General features: G+C 37.4%; 2 protein-coding genes across 7 annotated transcripts; one reads left to right on the forward strand and one right to left on the reverse strand.

Annotated features, from left to right (window-relative positions):
- Positions 1 to 23681, reverse strand: LOC126458194 (trehalase-like). Of its 6 annotated transcripts, XM_050095078.1 has the most exons (5): positions 23529 to 23681; positions 16227 to 16336; positions 15112 to 15194; positions 8116 to 8205; positions 1 to 7508 (listed from the first exon to the last, which is right to left on the reverse strand). In XM_050095078.1, exon 5 carries the CDS (start codon positions 7494 to 7496, stop codon positions 5700 to 5702), a length of 1797 nt encoding a protein of 598 aa, XP_049951035.1. In that variant the 5' UTR covers positions 7497 to 7508; positions 8116 to 8205; positions 15112 to 15194; positions 16227 to 16336; positions 23529 to 23681; the 3' UTR covers positions 1 to 5699. The 6 variants fall into 6 exon arrangements, with proteins under 6 accessions (XP_049951035.1, XP_049951037.1, XP_049951034.1 ...); XM_050095080.1 differs by lacking the exon at positions 15112 to 15194; XM_050095077.1 differs by lacking the exon at positions 8116 to 8205.
- Positions 20136 to 20492, forward strand: LOC126456484 (uncharacterized). The gene has a single exon (XM_050092234.1). It carries the CDS (start codon positions 20136 to 20138, stop codon positions 20490 to 20492), a length of 357 nt encoding a protein of 118 aa, XP_049948191.1.
- Positions 23682 to 24055: the final 374 nt, after the last annotated feature.

Genomic DNA, 24055 nt, shown 5'->3' on the forward strand with positions numbered 1-24055 from the left:
TATACAGTCAAAAGATAAAAGAAAATACACATATAAACAAATGCAAGTTTAAAATAGTCAGTGAAAACAGAAAAAATATCTGTCAGTGAACATAATTTATAATAATACTACTACTGAAATAGTAGGAAAGGAACTATCTAAATCAAGTTCACAGCCAAAATTACTATCAATTCTTCTGCTGCATGAATTCTTTTGTATCTGTGTTGGTGGGAAAAGGGGGGGGTGGGGGTGAGAATCAAGAACGAATCTCCAAAGCACAGCATGCAGTCAAGTTTTATTTGGCAGAGGAGGAGGAGGAGGAGATTACTGTTTAACGTCCCGTTGACAACGAGGTCATTAGAGATGGAGCACAAGCTCTGATTAGGGAAGGATGGGCAAGGAAATCGGCCATGCCCTTTCTAAGGAACCATCCCAGCATTTGCCTGAAGCGATTTAGGGAAATCATGGAAAACCTAAATCAGGATGGCCGGACGCGGGATTGAACCATCGTCCTCCCGAATGCGAGTCAAGTATGCTAACCACTGCGCCACCTCGCTCGGTTATATGGCAGAATACTGCTCTATGTGCTAATGGAATGTTACATTTAAGAAATGCCTTCTTTGTGTACATCAATAAAAATATCACAGATATTTCTTATTTTCTTTATCACTGATTGCTCATACTGTTCAACTATCAAAATTTTCATAATACAAACACACACAGAGAAACTCCTTACATTTAATCAACTGTAACAATCTGTAGTATAAACAAAAAATTGTTTTTCTTCAAGGAATTGTGAATTTTTAATGGCAGCAAGTATGTCAATTTGGGCTACTTAGCTCTGCATTAATTCTTTCATGCCTACATTAAACCTAGAATTCTGCATACGAAGTTACAAGGGGTGGCAAGCTGTTCCTTGAATGCATCTTCTCTTTAGCCACAGTAATCAGTCATACAACAGAGTCCAGCCCATAAGAAGGTAAAACATGGAATCAGTACCCTGTCCAGCCAATATGCAAATTAACAGTGTTATTAAATTTTACCATTTGGGAGCAAAAATTAAGATAGCCAAATATATGTGGCTATCGGCAACCTATCCAATATGCTACAGGCAAGAACTTATAAGTCTGAATGAAGTACTTGGAACAAATTATGTTAAAGGCAGATTGCACCTGATCTGTAACCATATCCAGTTGCACCACATCATGTGAAACAACTGCACACTTAACTCATAAGGCACCATCCATAAAGCCTTGACATCTGCATTATACACACAAGCCTGCACAACAAGTAGCCACTGACAAACACTTAACACAGCCCATGAGGAATGATTTAATTAACTTTTTAGCTTATGTGATCATAATTTTTAGATATATTTTCAAATCTGTGTTTTTTGCACAAAAAATGTGTGATGCCTACTGTGAGAGGACAGCAGGTCTGATTAAGTTCCAGGCTTCACAGACTTGTAACAAAGATACTTAAAATGTTGAAGCAAATAGTTGGTAATTACACTTGAAATCATACACAGACTTACAACTGGTTTATATACAGTCAAATATTGACTCATTAGATGAAGATACAGAATGACCACCAACACCAGCAGAAACTTTTGTTGCTACAAAATAATTTTAAGGGGACCATGAATGTAAGTGACATTCTGGAGCTATTTTGAAGCAATGCCATATTTTCTGCTTGACACATTTGTGCAGGACAACTCAGAATGGTACACAGAGACTATACACAGAAGAACACAGTGATTTTCAGAAATGATTTGATAATAAAACAGACTTTACTTGGAAAAATCACAGGTGCTGCAAGAAAGGTTTAGGAGTATGGCCTCTAAAAAGCAGCAATTTACTCTCTGTGGAAGAATTCATATTCACTCCACATAAAGAGTGCCTAAGTAGTGAAAAGAGCTACCTCAAATCTATAGGGATTTACGTACTTCCTTGTAAGATCAAGACTACAATGAAACTGAGATACACTAATGCCAAAGAGAAGACAAGGCAATCTCCAATGAAATGGTGTATGAGCTACTGGTTGTTGGGATGACAACAGAGAGCAGCACTTAATTCTGAGCATTGTCTCAAGCACAGTGGAATTTTCATACAATCCACCACACTGCAGAACTGAACTTTGTAGTCAGCCCAAAATCTCCCATCTCCCATTACTAACTCAACAGATGTTGTTGTTCTAGCAGTTTAGAACTAGCAGTCTCTAGGAAAATAATGTGATGGAACAGATTACTCACAATAGCAGAGAGATAGTTGGACTCTACAGCTCCAAGTAAAACCCTGTGAATTCAAGAAGCAGCAAATTGCAGTGAAAGTAAGAGACCAATATTTAATATTCCAAGTCTGCTTCTCTCTACTATCCTTGGACAATCCAACAACACATTTCATTGTCAACTGTAGAATTTCATTCAGAATGACTATATTTCATTGGAATAAATTCTGTAAATAATTCTTCACAAACAAAATATCATGTCTACATATTACTACAGAGAAGTCTTTTTTGAAATTTAAAACCTTGCATGCTGTTCATAAACTGGTGATATTACCACATTTTGAGCTTTTATGTGCACTCAGGATTCTATTGGTAGTAGCCACTGAGCTTATGAGGAAATAGCTCAGTAAACATTTTGTTTTTAGTTGAACTTTCCATAACAGCATCCAACCGTAGGTAATAAACTGAAACTTCAACTTACTTGTTTGAAGGGTAATATCAGATTGAAAATCAAATACTGAAAGTTGAGAAATTTTCAAGTTTTTAGAACCAAGTATTCTTTTGGCCCGAGAGCAAGAGGAAGATACTAAAAAAAAAAAAAAAATTAGAGAGGATGTTACCTACAACACTGGGTCATGGAGTCACATTATTGGTGTTCATCTATTCAGTGTTTCAAGCAGGCACAATTTTTTTCCCTCGCTTATAAGCTTGATATTCATGGGGGCAAAGCACTAAAATGGGGGACTGGTTACTACTCTAAAAAAGAATTCACGCAGCACAACAGGCAGTTAACATGGTTTTTGATGAAACAAGAAATAAACTTGACACCTGTGTACTTAGTTCAACAGGCAAAATTAATCTGGTAAGAACATATTTCAATACTTTTAAAGTTTAAGTATGTACAAATTAGCTTTAAGTAGGAACCAGAATTTCTCCTGTCATTTTTAGAAGATAGAAGTTCAGTCAGAAAAATGGAATCTTGCAGAAGCGACACTGCTTGCGCATCCAGTACATGACGTGGACTTAGCTGTAGTCGTAGACGCCAGCCAGGCCGCCATAGGTGCGGCGTTACAACACCACATTAGAGCAATAACCATCATCCATACACTAGCTTGTTACTACCACAAATTGCTTATTACGTACATTCCATTTGAAGTTGAGATTAAGGCACACAGTACAACTGAATATTCAGGTTTTAACACTACAAACTGCAGTACATATGAGCGCTGACTCTCCCTACGAGAAACTCTGATGGGGACTCAAGTGACTAATAAAAAAATAAAAAAAGCTAACATTTTGGAACATGATCTTTAGATGATTACAGCAGTTTGTAGAGTTCATTTCTGCTCCTCATGGTAGCACATTCAACAGTAAGTTTCAATAGACAGGATACTTTGAATGACTGTCATTCTACCCAGCATCATTATCAACTTAAATTACATAATGATTATTCAACATGTATAATTTTGATAACTTTCACTTTAATACTGCACAAAAATACACATTTATTGAATGTAAAATTTGTATCTCACATTATTTCTCACTTGCAATACACTTGTGTAATGTTTTTGATCATTTATATATGGACTGCAAATGTTTAGAACTAAAAGTGTTCTATACCGCTGTATCAAACTTCAGTTACACAAACAAAGAAATTATAAAACTGACTGTATGTGGTGTTCAACATCCATATTTTTAATTAAAAATAAATAAATAAAGGAAGTATCCATATGAATTTCACATACATGAAATTCAGATGCATACAAGGAATTAATGACACAAATTTTTAATAAAAATAATGTTACATACAACTGTTTTCAGTTTCAGACCTATACTAATATGGAACAACTCCGTGATAATTAATATTTTAAGGTATTAATTTTGTTCAAGGCAAAACTAATGGTATAAAAAGTGGAGTGAAGAATAGAGGTAAGTATAAACTGATACCTATACCAAGCAAGCTTGACCCCCAATTTTTCTTCTTAAATAATTATATAATTTGAGCATCATCTCGAAATGTATCTGTGAAATATTTACATGGAAAATAAATACAAAGAAAGGACAACACATCATAAAAGAAATCTTGCATAATGACGGCAGCATAAACAGTCGACTTCTGTATTAATACTTAAAAACTCTGCTATTCAAAGGCAACGATTGCTGAGGGGTAAAACATACCTCTGGGAGGCTAAATACAGGCATCTTGTCTTTTGAGAGTAGATAATATCTGCCAGCTGGCAATAAAATAAATAAAACTGTAGACAGTCAGAACATAAGGGTACATTTCTCATGTCAGGGCAACAGTACATAAACAATCATTAACACAAAAATATCTATTGAAATACTGGCAAGTAATTATTATTTCATTTCGTCAGGAGAGGATGGAAAAAAAAAAAAACCGTTTCTTTACAAAGCACACGCTACAGTACTAACCAATGAATCTAAAGCAAGTGACATTATGCTGGTGCTATTAATAACCTTGCCTCCCCTCCCACTATTACTCCCACATGCAGCAAGCATCCCATATTCTGAGAACACTGCAGCCGCAAGTATTATTCTGTCAACTTCTAACTCTGCGAGGCTGTCTTTATCATTTATCTTCACAGATGGCCTTGTCTAGCTTCATTTCATGTGGGTGTGCATGGAAAAAGGATGCCGTTATTTGGGTTGATACAGAAGCTTTTAGATTGCGATTTTGTGCCTTTTCACTTGAATAACCAAGTTTGGTATGGGAAATACTATTTACCAGAAGTCTGGGGCAAAATTGGGCATCTTATGACTGGGATATAATACTGATCACAATTTGCCACCTCCTCATTTCCTCCAAACTGAACATAACTCAGATATTTATCAGAATGCATTAAACCAACAGGCATCACAATAAATACACTAACTTAGTCCACAAATGCTGTTCAGATTTATTATTAGCATCAATTTTTCAGCAAAAATTTAACTTCCCTGAATTTGTATGTAGGCCATATTAGACCTGCAGTTTCCAAGATACATTAAAATTATGACTACATCACAGTATTAACAGCAGAGGTGACAAATTTTGAGCCAGTTAAACAATGGCATAAATAACATAGTTTGACATAGGACATATGAGGAATTAAACTCATATCACCTATGATTTATCGAATCAACAAATAGCAATTGTGAACACCACCTTTGACATGTAACAAATACTTTGTTGAAGGGCAAAATAGCTCATTTCTTAGCTGCTGACAACAGACAAAGGAAAACATAAACCAACAATATTAACAAGTCTCCACATAATTTAACACAGATGAACACACGATCTTCAGAAATAATAAATTAACACTTATACGCAAGTGACACATAAACATTCTCATTTGAGGAGGAAGAGTAGCAACATTTTTAAAACCTACAAGGTTTTTTATGGATGCTTCTAACATTCCTTTGTACAGAATTTGGAGAAAAAATTCATTACTGTCACATTTGGCCATATTAATTTCAATAATCTAAAAGAACAATCATATACTTAACAGAAATGCCACTGAAAGACAGACTAAAACAAGATTTGTTGCTGCTGACATGATGCCTACACCTGCCAGTCTAGCAGCCTGTATGTTGAACTGGTCTTCGGGCTGCAGTATGTCACCATATTTATCAAGAAATTCCAGTATAATGCCATTTGTCCAACCAAACCCAAGCTGTACCTCATACTCTCCACCACCTCCATAACCTCCAGGGACAGTTGCGTCATACTTTTCGAACATTGCTTCTGATGAATTAAAAGCTTTGTAGTTGGAATGTACCCACCTCTCTGTCAACTCTAGTGCCAGTGCTTTCGCCCAGTCATCCCCAGTAGCGTTAAGGCCCATGATCATTATATACTGAAGAGGGGGCCAAGCATTTGGATAGTCCCACTGTTCACCACTGTGCTCCATTGTCGTAGGTATACCACCTTGATTTGTCATAATTTGCGATTTCTCCAAGTATTTCATAATTTTTGCCACACGATCACTAGTCATATCACTTTGATAGTAGCAGCCTGTCCACAATGGTGCCAGATTTGAAGGGTAGAAATAATCTCTCTTGATCTCATTGATTGTGTCGTAATCCAACCAAGCACCAACTTCCTCATGCCATAAAACTTTGGTCACTGCTTCCTTCCATTGTTCAGCAATTTCTTCATACATACTAGACTTTTCTGCGTCATTAACAACATTCATAAAAAAATCAGAAAGTATCTTTGCATTCCAAAATATTATTGAATTTAAGTCTACAGGAATAATGTACCTCACTTTAAGATTTGTAAGATTTCCCTTATTTGTTGCATTCAAAATAAACCATCTAGTTGAAAAATCCCAACCTGATTCAGCAGCAGTTTTTAGCTCTGAATAGAATGCTTCCTTTTCTTCTGCTGTTCTGAATATTTGGGCACTTGTGTAATCCTCTCTGTATGACTCAGGCCGAGGTCCTGAGGACAGATCAAAGTATCTCGCCAATTTATACTGAACACCATCTTTTTCTATTTTGATGGTGTGATTGACCATCCAATGTTGAAACTCTTTCTCCATGGTGACAATATGTTCCTTGACAAAGTCTATATCCTTTGTCTCATCAACATAACTTTTTATCATAGGAATAAGTAGTGGAGGCTGTGAGCGCATAGCATAATATTTTCTACCACCATTTGGAATAAATCCATAAAGGTCAACAATTGATAATAAATTATGTAACATGCCCTTAACAGTATTATACATCTGTGACACCAAAAGGCCCCTTACAATCCAGTAAGAATCCCAATAGTAGAACTCTCTGAATCGCCCTCCAGGGACAATTACAGGATTTGGCACATATATAATTGAATAATGATCAGGATTATTTTTCACATCAGTTCTTATCTTTCTGCCCAAGAACTTCCACAACAAATTCAATTTTCTAGCCCAGTCACGCAAATCTGGATCATGGATTCTGTCAAGAAATGCAGGATGCTCAACCCAATCTTCTGGATCCCACTCCTCAAATTCAGAGCCAGCTGGTTCAAATGTATCATTTAGAAAAACTTCAATATCAAAACGTGTAGGATTTTTCTTTGTTCGATTCATCATTTCATCAAAACGTTGCAGCGTCTCATTTGGAGAATATTTTAATTTCATATCCACGAATGTTTTCGAATCGGAGAAAATTGAGGCCATCTGCACTGTGTGGAGCAATTCTCCATAGCAGTATATGTTGCTATCGCATGTCGGAGGCAGAGTGTCGCTTCCAGAGACGAGTGACATCAAAGCAAGGCACAGAATGACTTCGCTTTCGAGGAACATCTCCGAAACAAACTGAAAAGGAAATAAATAACATCAGTTACAAATGAAGGGACATTCAAAATTGATATAAGTTAACTAATTTACTTTACATAACTAGACTTAACTAGTACTCCACTCTAAATACTTCACAATATGCTAGTGAAATTACTACATATACCAAGACTGCTAGTATTAACTGTGAAACATTTACTTAGCAATCACAGGATATTTTGTTGATCACTGTAATGGATCTGTGCTAGTATATTACAGGTAATGTTTCACATTAGAGACTAACTTTCTTTTTCCTTTTGTTGTAACATTAAGTCTCTTCAAACTTCTCCAAGATGGGATACTGTACAATATACCTCTCAAAATGTTTTAATCAGTTAACAAGCAAGACAATTTCTTTCCCTCCTTCTTCAATTCTTTCAGACAATGCAATTGACTATGTCTTATTTCAAAGGCAGAACTATATTTTTCAAAACTGTTGTTACACTTCCTGTAAAATGTTTGGGAGCAGTTCCTGCAGCCACATCAGCACTGCAATCAGTTAATTTAAATTAACTATCTAAAGAATTTTTTTAGCAACCATGCAAAGAATTTTTTTAATCCTTTCTTCTCGGACTGAACTAGTACTCACCTTCCAGGTGGCTGTGCTATCATAGTGCACAACACCAATCTTATGGAAGTGTACGAGCCAATTGCAGATAGAAGTCTGTATTCTCAGAACCTGTAATTTAACAAAACTTTTTGACACCTCACCTTCAGTTTTAATCTTCTGCCTGGCAGCAACACTTATAGTCTTAGAATCAGAGCCCACTATTAGCTCCTGCTGCTGTTTTTGCATGGTTTGGTTATGACTTTCCACATTGCTACTGAGCCACTATTCTGCCTCAAATTACTATGTAGTAAACATACGATGTATACAAATTCATTCTCATTTAATATTTGTGTGTGGTAAAGGCACTCAATTGGTTGAACAATCCTCTATTTCATGACATACATCTTCCCAATGATTAGGACCGACAGGTATTGTTGGGAGAAAAGGATGGGGTGTGGTTGGGAGCACAGACTAAGATCTAGCCCTAGTTTATGCTAACTGCTCTTTTATACTTTCTTGAAAGCTTACCACACTGGTTTCCACTTCTGCTTATTTGTCAGTTTCTCTTTTCCTCAATCATTAATATCTATTGAAAACTAACAAGAAGAGGTTCCTGGTGGTGGAGAAACCATCTATATGGTGATGTAGGTTAAGGTCAGTGGTCTCACACCCTGCAGCCATTGATCCTGGTGGCCTTCATGTGCAAGTAATTGGAGGGGGGGGGGGGGGGGGGCGCAATTCGGAATTTCATGTGATCCTACATACCTTTAAAAACAGAAACTGGTTGTGTAGCATAACCCTACACCAACAGTTGTGGGTTTAAATCTTGTCTGGTGCTTTGAAATTTTTTAATTTTAAATCTTTATCAAAATGACTTTGATCATAATTTTTATTTGGTTGCTCTTGCTTTCCTTGAGGTGGGTGTTAATGCTTCTTTTTGCAGTTACTATGCACACTTGGCTGCATGTGCAAGGGATTTTACATATTCCTGCTGTGGCAAGCAGTGGGCGCAGGTCCTTTGCAATGTTCCAATATATGTGCACCTTCCTTATTGGTTTACTCACTTCTCTTCTCAGTACTCTGCTCAGGTGACATATGACTGTTTTGCGTAAATGAGAGGGGAAAGTCTCTTTAGTTGGTTCTTTTTAACTAGAAGTGCCAGATATTTTAGGGTAGCATACCCTATGTATCTTTTCATCAGAGTCACCATTTCTTTTCAAGGCAGGTTTGAAATGATCGAGTTTCTGCTTCAAATATTCTTTTTGCCTGGTGCACCAATGTTTCGATCACTTTTTCCTGTTTGGGATGGTGACTGGAATTTCTGAGAAGGTACTTACATGTATGAGTGGACTTTCTCTAGACTTTGTTCCCTAAAGTTCCAATGTTTTCTTTTTTTCCTTCCTTTTTTTCCAAGAGGTCATAATGAAAGTGTCAACAACATGCTGAAACCAATGTGGGGATTTCTTCTCTATCATTTGAAAAGCTGCTTCTCTTAATTTTTCCATATAAAAAATCTCTAAACTGTACTGATGGGTTCCCCATAGCCACACTGAGTTTGCTCATAGAATCTGTAGTCCCACTGAAAGTGTGATAATATCTAAAGAGATTTGCAATATTGTTTGTGAAAATACTTTCCAACTGTGACATTACCTCATTAAGAGGAGAAGGAAGTAGGTTACAGTACGCTTGTTCGTCCACTGCTTGAATACTGCTCAGCAGTGTGGGATCCGTACCAGATAGGGTCGATAGAAGATATAGAGAAGATCCAACGGAGAGCAGCACGCTTTGTTACAGGATCATTTAGTAATCGCAAAAGCGTTACGGAGATGATAGATAAACTCCAGTGGAAGACTCTGCAGGAGAGACGCTCAGTAGCTCGGTACAGGCTTTTGTCAAAGTTTCGAGAACATACCTTCACCGAAGAGTCAAGCAGTATATTGCTCCCTCCTACGTATATCTCGCGAAGAGACCATGAGGATAAAATCAGAGAGATTAGAGCCCACACAGAGGCATACTGACAATCCTTCTTTCCACGAACAATACGAGACTGGAATAGAAGGGAGAACCGATAGAGGTACTCAAGGTACCCTCCGCCACACAGCGTCAGGTAGCTTGCGGAGTATGGATGTAGATGTAGATGTAGATGTAGAAGAGGAATCATAGTAAATAGTGATACAGAATCAAAACTGACCTCACCATTGGATTCACCCTGAAAGCTTCTAATTGTTTGAGAAAATAACCAGAAGCTTTAATACCAATGTCAGCTTTTCCTATAACTGCCTGTAGGAGAGTGGCCAATTGTTTGTTTATCCTACAGGTCGGATAATCAATAGTGCTAACAATAGATCATAATGGAATACCATGTTTGTCTACATTTAAAGATTTAAAGGTTGTTGTTTCAACTAACTACCTAGGGATTACAGTTATGAACAATTTAAATTGGAACCGTCACATAGAAAATATTTTGGGAAGGTGAACCAAAGACTGTTTTGTTGGCAGGGTATCTGGAAGGTGCAACAAATCTACTAAAGAGACCACTTAGACCACAACTGTCCATCCTCTTCTGCTGCACTGCTTCCCAATATTAGATCATTACCCGATAAGATTGACAGAAAGTACTGAAGAAGTTCAAATATGGGCAGTTTATTTTGTCTTGTCACAAAATTGGGGGGGAGGAAGGGGGGGGGAGGAAGGGGGGGAGGAAGGGGGGGGAGGAAGGGGGGGGAGGGGACAGGGAGTCATGGAGAGTGAAGTAATTATTAAAATAAAGGCATTTTCTGTTGTGGTCTAATGTCAAAATATTTTGTTAACACATACCAACAAACAGAAATCAGAGTTGCACAGAAAGATTTAGGTGTCCATGCTATTTGCAATCAGAATAAACACTCGAGTGTTAATTTCAGTACAATGATGTAGACACAATATTCTCCTTTCATATCACCTCTCACTTTTCATTTCTTTTGCTTTTCTTATCTGCATCCTGGAGTAGACAACATTCCATTAGAACAACTGACAACCTTGGGAGAGCCAGTCCTGACAAAACTCTACCATCTGGTGAGCAAGATATATGAGACAAGCAAAATGTCCTCAGACTTCAAGAAGAATAGAATAATTCAAATCCCAAAGAAAGCAGGTGTTGACAGATGTGAAAATTACCGAACTATCAGTTTAATAAGTCACAGCTGCAAAATACTAACACACATTCTTTACAGATGAATGGAAAAACTGATAGAAGCCGACCGCGGGGAAGATCAGTTTGGATTCCGCAGAAATGTTGGAACATGTGAGGCAATACTGACCCTATGACTTATCTTAGAAGAAAGATTAAGGAAAGGCAAAACTACGTTTCTAGCATTTGTAGACTTGGAGAAAGCTTTTGATAATGTTGACTGGAACACTCTCTTTCAAATTCTGAAGGTGGCAGGGGTAAAATACAGGGAGCAAAAGGCTATTTACAATTTGTACAGAAAGCAGATGGCAGTTATAAGACTCGAGGGACATGAAAGGGAAGCAGTGGTTGGGAAGGGAGTAAGACACGGCTGTAGCCTCTCCCCGATGTTATTCAATCTGTATATTGAGCAAGCAGTAAAGGAAACAAAAGAAAAATTCGGAGTAGGTATTAAAATCTATGGAGAAGAAAAAAAAAAAACTTTGAGGTTCGCCGATGACATTGTAATTCTGTCAGAGACAGCAAAGGACTTGGAAGAGCAGTTGAATGGAATGGACAGTGTCTTGAAAGGAGGGTATAAGATGAACATCAACAAAAGCAAAACGAAGATAATGGAATGTATTCAAATCAGGTGATGCTGAGGGTATTAGATTAGGAAATGAGACATTTAAAGTAGTAAAGGAGTTTTGCTATTTGGGGAGCAAAATAACTGATGATGGTCGAAGTAGAGAGGATATAAAATGTAGACTGGCAATGGCAAGGAAAGCGTTTCTGAGGAAGAAAAATTTGTTAACATTGAGTATAGATTTAAATGTCAGGAAGTCATTTCTGAAAGTACTTGTATGGAGTGTAGCCATGTATGGAAGTGAAACGTGGACGATAAATAATTTAGACAGAAAGAGAATAGAAGCTTTCGAAATGTGGTGCTACGGAAGAATGTTGAAGATTCGATGGGTAAATCACGTAACTAATGAGGAGGTGCTGTATACAACTGGAGAGAAGAGGAATATGTGGCACAACCTGACTAGAAGAAAAGATCGGACGGTAGCACACATTCTGAGACATCAATGGTTCACCCATTTAGTACTGGAGGGCAGCATGGAGGGTAAAAATCGTAGAGGCAGACCAAAAGATGAATACACTAAGCAGATTCAGAAGGATGTAGGCTGCAGTAGGTACTGGGAGATGAAGCTTGCACAGGATAGAGTAGCATGGAGAGCTGCATCACACCAGTCTCAAGACTGAAGACTACAATAACAACATCATCTTAAATATCTAAATGCTTACTTACTAGTTTCTACATAACAACACTTTTTTCTGTCACGACAGATCTGGCCTCGAGATGACTGCATCCTCCGCACTTGTGCTTTACTAACTCTCATAAATTTCATATGACACTTGCATGTAATCAATTCCTCATTTCACTGCCTGAATATTTTCTTTTATACCGTCCAAAATAATCATTTGTGTTATCTTCAAAGGCTCCATTTCTACTTTTCGCCCAGAAGGAAAAAACAGTTACAAGCTTTTGAGTTGTTACAATCCTGCTCATTTTTCGCAATATTGGTAGCCCTACTAAAAATGGCCTTTTAAATACAGTGTGCACATTAGCATACTTCTTAACTAATTTCAAATTTTTATTATTGCTGTCATTTGCAGACAATACACTTCAAATAGAGTCATGAGTTTTACCATCATAATTAGTCCTATCTAATTTTCTTTTACTATATTGGTACAGTTTTTAGTATCCATTAATAACAATATTTGTTTCTTTGTGTCTTTTGCATGCTGCCTGTTGCAAGCTTTAGTGTACGGTCAACAGTCATATTCACCTTCTCTTCAGTTAGAAACTTTTTATACTTCTGAGATTTTAACATTAATAAGAAAAGCAAAATATTGCACAATATGATACTAGAATTAATATCTCACTCTGCAATGGAATGTGCACTATCACTAAACTTCTCACTAGATTAGAACTGTGTGCAGGAATGGAACTAACCCCTGGCTGTGTGGGTACAAGCTTTTAATAATATTTTAGAGTGTGCCTATGTATTGTCCTACCGAAAGAAAAAGCAGCCGTGTTACATACAGGAAGTACTGCAATTACTGTGCATCACATCCTGTATGTGGATGACAACGTACCAGCTGTTTACCCACTAGAATGACCACCAAACTATGCTTACTGAAAACTTTACCACCTTGTTGCTAAATATGCACCACACCAAAATAGCCATGACAGCTGCCCCAACAGTATAATCAATGGGCAAAACATTCCAGCTTAATGATGCATTTCTCAACAGATGATGTAAAACTGTAAGACACTTGTCATCCCAATGAAAAGAATTAACACAATGAAACTTGTGGATAATGTTTTAGCGCCCCCCCCCCCCCCCCCCCCGCAAAAAATCAAAATCATTGCCTTCCACAAGGACACACAAAAGACTAGTAACAAGTGTGTGGATAATGACACCAAGACAATAAAACACAAAAAAATAACCAAACCAGTACTCCAAGAGGGACTGTTACCATATGACGGTACAGACAGAGCAGCACCTATTGGCACACAAGGGAGTGGGGTGCAAGTATGGGAAGGAAGCTGTGGCAAACACACATTCATTAATCTTTAAATGCTTGTTGTTACTAACTGTATTACAAACTAATTGAGAACAAGCCATATTAATAACATGTCGAACACAAAACTTCCTGGCAGATTGAAACTGTGTGCTGGACCAAGACTCGAACTCAGGACCTCCGCCTTTCGCAGGCAAGTGCTCTACCTACATCTCATTCTGGATGTCGAATACAGTTCAACACATTTTGCAGATCAGTGAGTTCCAATTTCCATGTCCCTTTACTACGCTTTGTGATTTAAAAATAAAGCCAACCAGCTAGCGAGTCCTTAAGCACTTGTACTAGTGATATACATCTGCTCATCACATCTGCCATGCTGAATTTGCTCCATCTCACATGCTGGATGGCACCACACTGTCCAATTGTTATTGCCTTTCCATGTTAACAGTACTGGCTATTCTTCGGCTTTCACTCCGTCTTTTAAGACATACCTTTTAACCCATGTTACACCAGATTAAACCTCGCTCACTATCAGATGTACACATCATGGCTCATCTTTTTTTAAAGGAAAGAGAAGAAAGAATAGCCTGTGGTAAGAAAAAAAGGCAAATTTTCTGCTGACATTGGGTTTCCCATGAAACACATGATTAGCAGTTTTTGTTTGGGGTAACTCCATTACCATATAGCAAGAACTAGCTAAAACACAGGAAAAAAAGTGTCCGATAACTCGAGAAACACACAGTAAAGAAACATATGTTACAAGAGAAATTTATTTCGAAGTGAGAGTAAGAAAATCAGTTCGCTAACTTATTACAGTACTAGCATAACTTATAGTAAGCATGGTACATCTGCTCACTTTGCTGGGAAAGCTACAGGTTATGCAGTATAAAATTCCTCAATATTGTAAAGTGGAACTTGATAGCCAAATAGTTTCTTCTGTATTTCTTTTTTTCCTTCTCAGGGAATGTTGCAGGGGTATTGTCTATCTCTGCACTGTTTAAAACTTATCGTATTTTGTGAGTGAATATTTATCTTTGTCTTCCACATATGAATGACAAAAATATAAATTGATAAAAAAATGTTAACAGTAAGAAACATAGGAAGTGAGGTAGAATTCTAAATGGAATTTTAATAATTAATTTTAATTACAATTAACACCAACTTTGAGCTGAAGATGGAAGCAAACAGCCAACCCTCTGGAGATGCTGGAAGCTGAAAATTTGTTTCTACCATTTCTTCAATGGCATTATTCTGACATTTTAACCAAGGTACACCAACACATCAGAGGCACTAACCGATTCCAACACTGGTGACGATGGATGAAGTCCGAGCCATTGCTGTCGTCTAGAAGGTAACTGCTGGCCTCAGCATCACCGACCTACAATGAACCTACCTTGAAACACTGTTCAAGTTCATGTGGATAGCACCATCAGAAAATTCTGAGCCATCACACTTTAACAAGTGAAGAAAGAACAAATGTTGATTGCTAACTGAGAAATAGTACAGCTATAACTGTCACTTTATGTAATTAGTTGAAAGAGCAATTTGCCACACAAAGTGCCAATTTAATGTGCTTTAGTGATGTAACTTTTTGTCTGTTTTGTTCACGAAACATTTAAATACAGGGTCAGTTTCACATAAAAGTTGTACTGAAATTTTAAGTGTTTTACATACACCATTTTCAAGTGTGGAATACAAACAATGGAATGAGTAAACAACCACTCTATAGTGGACAATGGGGAATGGTTAATGTGCAAATAAACAAGAACTTCGACATTCATAAGATGAACAATTAACTTAAAAAGTCCTTTTTATTTGCCTATGCTCTGCTCGACATGTCCACTATATGGTGAATTATCATCTTCACTCTTTCCATTCTCAGTATGTAATGTATTAGACAAAACTGACAAGCTATAAAATTTATTTTACACAATACTACCACAGGTACATCAGGACAGGATGACTATCTTAATTTAAAATGAATTTCATTCATTAATAGTTTCATTTCATGTAGTTTTTTATTTAAACTCAGATGTATAGCAACTTTTAAATTAAAACAATCAACACTACAGCAAGCAACATCTGTGTAAAATATTAGAACATCTTAAAAAAATTTTAATATACAATTGTATGAATCTTAGATCAAATTCTGGCACACAGAATGGAGGACAAAGTTAAATTTCAAAGTTATCAATATCAATAATATTCTATCTGTGTACTAATGCATGTGAGGTATGTTTTAAAGTGGAGCATCGAGACACACATTTTACACTAAAATATTGAGTTTGACTCATTTTTTTGTTTCTGTGGTGATAAGCAGATTCCATCTGAATTTAGTCTTTTAAAAAATATGTGAATCTTTACTCAAATCCAAATATGTCCTGCTAAACTTTATATAAGTTTAACTTACCGTGCAAAAAGTAACAGGAAAATTAAAGTTACTTATTCTGTCTTATTGACACCTATGCTTCCAGGTTCAAGCAGATATTAATCAGAGTTCGGGAGAGTCTTTTCCACTGCCTGCAAGAGAAACTAGTATTATACTCCTGAGCGAGGAGGGGGGAGTGGAAATTTTGTATTTCTGACTCAAAATCAAAAAATTATGTTAACTGACGAAATATGTACTCCATATCATGTAAGCCCTAAGATTCCTCATACAACATTTGGTTATGTAAATTAATACTCTCGCTAATCTGACCATCAGTAGTATGGCCCACATCCAGCCTCTAGACACTCAATCAGAAAGGCAAATACCAAAATGAATTCTCAAGTGCAACAATGCTGTCAGTTAATCACAATGTTAGACAATGCTTTACATGTTTGAAATTGTGGCTTTCTTTACAGTTCAGTATCACAGTTTCTAAAAGGAAACACTTTATGCTAGACCTCAAGCAGAAAATCTAAACAGGTACAAGTTTAACTTGAGTTCTTTACAGAAAGCCAATGCTGCCGAGTATAATGTTGGGTGAGCAACTATTTATAGCCAAACTTTTAATCAAAAGTGTACAGGAACATTACGATTAAAGTGATGATGACGATGAAGCTACACGAGGAGAGAACTTTACGATATCTCACACTGCTGGTGCTGAAGCCGCACACATCTTCCTGGAATACGTTATGCAACAATCAGAAAAATGCAGTACCGATGTAACACTGGTAAAGCCACTGCATATCACTGCCATTGCATATCATTACTGCAAAAACTAAAAATTTCGGACATTTTTCATAGTGAGCGATACTACTGTATGTGTACACACTCAAAGATAAATCTTCTATGAAAATCAATGCATCTTAGGATTTAATACAGTGTAATCCGATGCGTTTACAGTGAATGTAAGACACTTAATAACCTGGCACTTCCACTAAACTGGCACATATATGTACAAGGAATCAGCGGATTAGCAAAAGTCTAGCGTATTAAAATATGTTATAAGGACATACAAAAGTTTTCACTGGACCAAAGAAATCTTCCTTTCACAGAACCTGTACTGTATAAGGGATTTCTATAATTCTGTAGTGCTTTCATTAGAAATCCTGGAAACATATAATGTACTGTCCCATTCTTTCTATACACTGGCCAAATCAGATCATGTGACAAAAACTTTCCTTTGTTGTTTCCTGTTTTTTCCATTACTCTTATCTTCATTTGTTGCCTTTCCCTTTCTTCCCCAGATTTCTTATCTTTTTGCCTTGAAAGCTTTCTAAATTTTACATTTTATTCTTACAATAGTTAATGTTATTTCCAATTCTTTGATACTTTTCTTTCTAGTTCTTTCCTAATTTCTGTAACCAATAGTATCGTTGACTTATTTTTCCAGAAATACAAGAATCTTTGTGTTGTGTATCTGTTCCACTCATTCAATAGGGATGTCCAAAGATTAAAATTCACTTTGCCATTGTGATATTTTCTGCCTATCTTGGTAAAGCTTCTCATTACTTCTCATTTTCCAGTTACCATTGTTCATACTGCATAAATTATTTTTATAGTAACCTATCATTCAAGTATCTCCTCTGTCCAGCTCATAAGTCATTGTTCAGCATTCACTGCATATTAACATGCCATTATCACCCCCTGTGGGATAGTGCTTTAGCTATACTAATTTTGTTTCATTTGTTTGATGCTACTCCCCATGCTAGGTTATCCTAGGCAAGCCTCTTCATCTCTGCTACCTACATTCACCTGAACCTGCCCTTTTCTTGTCATCAGTATCAGTCTTTTGACTGGTTTGATGCTTTCTACACACAAAACTCTGGTCTCTCTATACTTTTCAACACCCCCCCCCCCCTCCAAACTTTCTTCAAAACTAAATTTACTATTCCTTCATAGCTCATGATACATCCACAATGGAGCAACAAGTGAAATTTGTTACTGGATTGAGTAGTTCTTGGTAGGGTGGGTGAAGTACGTTATTTTGGACTAAGAGTTGATAACAGATGAAGCTACTTCAAGTGTCCCCAAGAGTAATGTGTTGGGCCCTTGCTGTTCACATTGTGCACTAACACCCTTGCAGCTGATATTAATAATACTCTGACTTTTCACAGATGATGCAGTTATCTACTATGAAGTACTATCTGAGAAAACTAGCCAAACTTTCAGTCATCTCTTAATTAAATTCAAAAACCCCTTGTCTTTCTGTCTATTTGAACCTCTTCTGCTTTCACTATCTAATCCCTTAAAAAGCTAACCACTCCCCCCCCCCCCCCCCCTCCTTTACGCCCTCCACATTTCAGGTAATTTATGTTCAATGCTCCCTTTAAAACTTTGAATCACTTCTGGTTCTTTAACCCTAGCCACATTGCATTTTTCTGTAAATTCTTCAGTTTCAGACCGCAATAAATTATGGTCAGAGTCCACATCTGCCCCTGTAAATCTTTAGCAGTCTAAAATTGGTTTCGAAATCTATGTCCTATCATATAATCTATTTAAAACCTTTTGTTATCTCTTCCACTTATATAATATTTTATGGTTCCTGAATCAAGTACTGGCAAAGACTAAATCATGCTACATGCAAAATTCTACCAATCACCTTCTCTTTTGATTTCTTTCTCCCAGGGCACTTTCTGAAATTCTCCCTTTCCATCTACTGAATTTTACTCCCTTGTCACAATTAAATGCTCCTTCTCTCTTAACAAACTGACCCATTTACTTTATATCATACAATTTTTCAACCTCTGTAGAGATAATAAGCACTACTTTCATAGGTCCTGGCTTCTGTAACCATAACACATTCATTATTCTGCACACAAGTAATTCACCTGCATTCCAGTTTTCTTAATCATTATTGGTCCTACATCTGGCATTATACCTACTTGATTTTGTGATAACTCTGTCATCTTCAGGTCATAAATCTCGTCCCTATAACTTCAATTCTTACTATCACTAGAACTTCTCCTTTTTAAATTCTCTAATCAATCTACAAATCTAATGTTCCACATTCAGAACCTTCTCAGTACGCCCCACCTGCATATTTGAAGGGAGGACCATTTTACCTCCAGAATGTTTTACCCAACAATATATCTTTAAGCCACATAGCAGAGCTGTACATCACCACATAATATAACAACAGTAGTTTTCCTTAGCTTTCAGCCATTCGCACTACTGATATAAGACAAGATCACACAATTATCCACACTGCTGCCCCTCTTCAGGAACCATGTGTTCGTTTGCCAATTCCACAGGTATTTTTCTATGTTGTACCTTTGGTTTGACTATTTGTATTACTGAGGCACACAATCCACTCTGCTGCCATTATCTCTACCTGATCTACCATAATACACTGGAAATCAAGAAATGGAGGAGTTGGAGTTATTTTGCACAGAGAGCTTCAAGAAGAGGTATGTGAAGTCAGCAGAGTAAATGATAGGATCATGTATGTTAAGATGATGTTTGGCGGAGAAATGGTAACAGTGCTGACAGCCTATGCACCCCAAGCAAGATGTACAGAGGACGAGAAGTGGAGAAATTTAGATGGAGTAATGGTCGGTGAATGAAAGAGTGATAGTCGGAGGGGATCTAAATGGTCATGGTGGCGGAAGGAAAGGTGGGGAAGAGAGGTGGCATGGAGGATGGGGGTATGGCGAGAGAAATGAGGAAGGAAAAAAGATAGTGGGGTTCGCAGTGGCTTTTGATCTAGTGATTACGAATACCTACTTCCAAAGAAAAAGAGAAAAACTAATAACATACAGGAGTGGAGAAAATAAAAGCCAAATTGATTACATATTATGTAGAAGGAAAAATAGTGGGGAGGTGCAAAATGCTAAGGTCATATATGGTGAAGGAATAGCAACACAATATAAGTTGATTGTAGCGGATTGTGAGATGAAAGTATGTAAAAGACAGAGACAGACAAATCAACGTGAAAGGAAAATTACGTGGTGGAGATTAAAGGATAAAGATTTGAGAGAGGAGTTTAGTCAAAAAGTACTGGAAAAGGTAAAATTGGCAGAGAGTGTGCAGGAGCAGTGGAAAATAAATAGTGCTGTTATAACAAAGACCGGGGAGGAAGTGTTTGGGTTAACATCTGGGAGAGAGGTGCCAAAAGATAAGGAAGCATGGTGGTGGAATGAAGAGGTGCAGAAGGTTGTGAAGGAAAAAGACGCTAAGAGCAAGTGGGATATGTCTGGAAGTGCTGAGGATGGGCAAGCATACAAAAGTGCAAAGAAGGAGGCAAAATGAGCAGTGGCTAAAGCTAAATCAGTAACCGAGGCATACGAACAACTAGAAAAATCAGGATATGAGACAACTGATACAGATAGGCAAATCAAGAGATAAAGCTTCTAAGGATCTAACAGCAATAAAACAAATGAAAGATGAAACAGGAATAATTCTGCATGACCATGGAAAAATAATCCAAAGGGGGTTGAATTATTTTGAGAAATTGCTGAATGAAGAAAATGTAAGTGTGAAAACTGAGGAAGGAGGGGCAAATGAAGGATTAACGATGGATATAAGTAGAGATGAAGTCGAACGGGCAGTTGAAAAGATGAAAAATGGGAAGGCAGTTGGCCCAGACCAGATCCCCGTTGAGGTATGGAAGTGTCTCGGTAAAAACGGAATTGAGCTTCTTTGGGATTTAATGAAGAAAATCTGGCGACAGGAGAAGATGTCAGACGCGCCGAGAACTAGTGTACTGATTCCAATATTTAAGGGGATAGGTGATGTGCAGGACCGCAGTAACTATAGAGGTATTAAACTGATGGCACACACAATGAAAATTTGGGAAAGAGTTATAGAAGCAAGATTATGCATGGAGACTGTGGTGTGTGAAGAACAGTTTGGTTCATGCCTGGCAGAGGAACGACTGATGCAATACATGCTTTAAGGTGGATAGTTGAGAGACACGGGGAGCTACAAGCCGATCTACATATGGCTTTCATTGATTTGGAGAAAGCATATGACAGAGTCCCAAGGGACGAAATATGGAGAAGCATGAGTGAGCAGTGTGTGCCAGAGAAGTATGAGAGGTTAGTAAAGGAAATGTACAGAGGAGCAATTACACAGGTGAGAAGTAGTGTGGGCATGACAAAGGAGTTTCCAGTAAAAGTAGGGTTACATCAAGGGTCTGCGCTTAGTCCCTACCTCTTTGACCTGATTATGGATGTGCTGGTGAAAGATGTGAAGAAGGAAGCGTCGTGGAATATGATGTTTGCAGATGATGTGGTTCTTTGTGAGCAGAGCATCGACAGACTTGAGGAAAAGCTGGAGGAATGGAGGAAGGCACTAGAAGAAAGAGGGATTAAATTAGCAGGACAAAGTCAGAATATTTAGCACTGAAGGATGTGCGGATGAGGTCTTGCAAGATCCAAGGTGATGAGCTGAAATCGGTTTGCAAATTTAAATACCTGGGGTCGTACATACAGAGGAACGGAGGACTGGAAAGCGAGATACAACACCGAATAAATTGCGGTTGGAACAACTGGAGGAAAATGAGTGGAGTGTTGTGTGACAAGAAGGTGAGCATTGGGTTGAAAGGGAAAATGTACAAGTCGGTAGTAAGGCCTGCTATGATATACGCAGCAGAGACATGGCCAATCACAATAGCTCAGGAAAAGAAGATGTAAGTGGCAGAAATGAGGATGCTGAGGTGGATGTGTGGGGTAACAAGGAAGGACAGGATTAGAAATGAATTTGTTAGAGGAGCTGTGAAAGTGGGACCTACGGGGAAAAAGATACAAGAGAGCAGACTAAGGTGGTGTGGGGGAAGAGTATATCGGAAACAGAGTTGAAGATATAAAGATTGAAGGAGTGAGAAGGAGAGGAAGACTGAAGATGAGGTGGAAGGATAAGATATCCGGGGACCTAAGGGAGAAAGGATGGAAGAAGAAAGAGGCAATGGATAGAGTATTATGGAGGAGAAGGATCCAGAAAAGCAACGCCGACCCTACATGACGTGGGACAAGGTGACGATAAAGAAGAAAGAAGAAGAAGGATCTACCATAATATACTGCTGATTGAGATAGAATTAACTTTCTAATATTTCCAAATATTAGAATCTTTTTCACCACATAGGCACTAGCATGAAGAAGAGAAATTTCAGTGATATAACCTACCACTATCTTCTAAAAGGAACCCACCGTAACTTTGTGTGAAGCTTGCGCAATTCTACACGAGAATATATGGTTGACAGTAGAATCAGCAGTAAAGGGAGCTTGTAAATGAGAAAATTTGGAGTGTGTATACTGACAAGGGCTTTAACTGGAAAATCAGATATTATAAATTTGACACTAAGTAAAGAGGTTTTTACTCTGAAGGAGACGAATGTTTCTGATTATCAAAACACTAGTAAGTTGGTTTACGTAGTACACTCCTATTTATAAATGTCAAATGGAATAACGTCCTGGAACAATTCTCCAATTAGAAGTAAGTGATCTATTGCACAAAAATGCGCAAAACTATTACACGTGGTCCATATACTCAACACACTAGTACACATTGTTTACACAGCTAGACATCACCTGAAAGCTTCAGCACACACTAACTCCCTTTCATAAATTGTCACAAGCAAACCTAGAATGTGAGAGCAATAGTATTCACAAATCTAACCATAAAATATATGAGAGTCCTCCTCTACATGCAGCAGACTCTGATAGAGAAAGCCAAAAACTACGCAGCCAGGAAGGTTAAAGTGAAGATAGTAATGGAGATTTACAGATAAATTAAGATGTGCATTTCAATTAATTATTTTAAATTGTCTAAATGCAAAGCCCCGCACGGTGACCGTGTAATATTATACTCTAGTGAGAAATTTTTATTTGTGTAAACAAAAATTATTATCATGACCAAACGTACCATGAAAATGGCAGACTAGCTCTCAAATTCGACTCTTACGCACCATCAGAATTTATCTATCTGTTCTCCATCAGCTATCAGTTCAGAGGATATCAAGAAAACTGAATTAAATACAAATAATTTGAGACACAAAATTTCTGGAAAACTGGACATAAAAATGATGTTACGATCAGAAACCGAAACCAGCAGTTACAGTAATGATGACAGACTTAAGAAACATGTTTGATGAAAACTAGCACCTCGTTATTTAATTTATGCAAAACACACAACAAGTGACAGTCCCTTCAAGTACTGAAAAATAGGAACGGGAAGAATGAAGCAGCTGTGAGGCAACTTCCACAACAATGACATTAATATATAACTAGTAAAACTTAAATGACATCTCACAATAATACATGTTACTTCATTTTAAGATACACTTACGTCAGCGTTAACGACGAATGATTACAAACACGAAAGAATCGTGCACAAAACAACTGCAAATGATCCTACGCACTCTTGCGTAGTGACAGTGTCAAAGACAAATACCGCAAATACCTTCGCATGCGATGTCGCTGCAAATCTTGCGACACTTCTGCAAAATGCAAATTCTTCGTATACAACTATCTTTGAATGATGAAAGCTATCCGTGTATAATCGAAACTTTCGACTATCGATAAAAAAGTGACTTTTTTCTTCTTTATTTTTTATTTTCATTTAATTCGAATACGTTGTCAGGAACCGAATTATTTTACTTCCTGCCTTTCCAACTGTTTTATTGCCTCTCTCCTGCACTGTGCAATTCCCTCGCAGCACAGAACATGAAGATCGAGACTTCTATATGATTTCACGCAAGATAAAAGGGAAAATAAAAATTCAGCATTGTCTTGGTGTCATTATCTTAGACCAATGAAACTGGACAGAGATACACAATACTGCATAGAGGAAAATTTTTGTATTTTGTAACACCA

This window comes from Schistocerca serialis, chromosome 2 (assembly GCF_023864345.2).
Source record: "Schistocerca serialis cubense isolate TAMUIC-IGC-003099 chromosome 2, iqSchSeri2.2, whole genome shotgun sequence".
NCBI classification, from domain to species: domain Eukaryota; kingdom Metazoa; phylum Arthropoda; class Insecta; order Orthoptera; family Acrididae; genus Schistocerca; species Schistocerca serialis.